The sequence below is a fragment of the Pygocentrus nattereri genome, chromosome 15, assembly GCF_015220715.1.
Source record: "Pygocentrus nattereri isolate fPygNat1 chromosome 15, fPygNat1.pri, whole genome shotgun sequence".
Classification (NCBI taxonomy): domain Eukaryota; kingdom Metazoa; phylum Chordata; class Actinopteri; order Characiformes; family Serrasalmidae; genus Pygocentrus; species Pygocentrus nattereri.
Window position 1 is genome coordinate 8,738,407 of NC_051225.1, and position 1,562 is coordinate 8,739,968.

Here is a 1,562-nt window from a genome sequence, read left to right on the forward strand (position 1 = left end):
CTTAATGTTTTCCACTGAGCATTGCGTGATGTAAAACCTGTACTTAGTAGCATTCATCATGCCTTCTTTTAAAACAAATTGCCAACTCCAGACATACATCCCAAAAGATTCTCCTCCAATTTTGTTTGTTTATCTGCTATTGACTCTTTTGGTGGCCTAAAAACTCTTGCACAATTGTTAAAAGTCCCATTTTCTCTACTAGTTTTTTCTGAAGGCTCCAGTTTTAGAAACTCCTGCCTATTTATTCTTGAAAATGTGTTCTGATAATTGAATATCTTGTTCTTCATGGCTTTTTGCACTGGAAATTAAATGAAGGGTCGCTGACTTGCTCAGCACTGTATATTGTACGTCTGCAACTCTTGCTCCACAAGTACCCTTACCAGCGCTACAAAGCCAAGTAGATGAAAAACTTCAGAAAAGTCATGTTCCAACATGTTTTAATTGACATCTTTGCCTCTTACTGAAGCCAAGGATGCTGTGCCACTTGTGTGACTGAAGGCCGTGTGGAGGGACAGAATTGCAGCAGATAAGAGATGAGGGCACGACAGGGCTCCTCCACTGTGATCCCCTCAGAATACACCAAAGCTTTGCCCTGGATCTGTGGAATCATCTGGCTTACATTGGTGTCATCGAAGGGCATGCAGCCGGTGACCATGATGTAAAGAATAACCCCCAGGCTCCACACGTCGTACTTCTTTGGATCATAGGGTACACCCGAAAGCACCTCAGGTGGCGCGTAGGCAGCAGAGCCACAGAACGTCTGACTTAGTTCAGGGAAGCCTTTTGCAAAGCGTCCAAAACCAAAGTCTGTCAGTTTGACCTGATGGTCAGCGGTCAGCAGCACGTTTTCACACTTCAGGTCTCGATGGACGATGTCTTTCTGGTGCAGAAAGGTCACGGCACTGAGGATCTGAGAGAACCAAGTTTTGGCCTGGTCTCTGGGGATGCAGTTGAGCTCCTGGGTCTTCTTGAGGAGATCTGTGGCAGCAAGCTCCATCACGATGTACAGCGGTCCGTTGTGCACCTCGATGAATTCATGAACATGAACAATGTGATCATGCCTTGCAACTTTTAGAGTGGCCAATTCCCGGGGCAGGAATTTTGAGACAAATTCATTTGGTGCCCTCTTGCGGTCCACTATTTTGATGGCAACTTGTGTGGCATGCTTGTTGGATGTGGCCAGCTTGACCTTGGTGAAACTCCCTTCACCGATAGTGGCCCCGAGCTTGTAGCCCAGTCTTTTCAGAACTTTTTCATTCATAGTTTTTCTCACCCTGGATACAAACGCAGAGCTGAGTCTGAAGGTTAAGAAATCATGAGCCACGAGTTTTGTCGTCTCCACTTGTGGCTGATCCCTGCGAGTGTCTTTTAAGACTTAAAAGAATCTGCTGTGATGTCAAAGTATAAAAGTGATGTCACAGAATGACACACACAGGCACCTTCACTCTGTCACAATAGGCTGCTTTGAAGACATTGTTAGTGATTTAATGCTTTAGTAATATTAAAGGGGAACAACACCTTAAAAAACCCACAATTTTATTTTGATTTAATATGGTGCATTG

General features: G+C 44.6%; 1 protein-coding gene across 1 annotated transcript; it reads right to left on the minus strand.

Moving 5' to 3' along the window:
• Positions 1 to 457: 457 nt before the first annotated feature.
• On the minus strand, positions 458 to 1,261 carry tssk6 (testis-specific serine kinase 6). The gene has a single exon (XM_017701377.2). It carries the CDS (start codon positions 1,259 to 1,261, stop codon positions 458 to 460), a length of 804 nt encoding a protein of 267 aa, XP_017556866.2.
• Between the last annotated feature and the right edge of the window lie 301 nt (positions 1,262 to 1,562).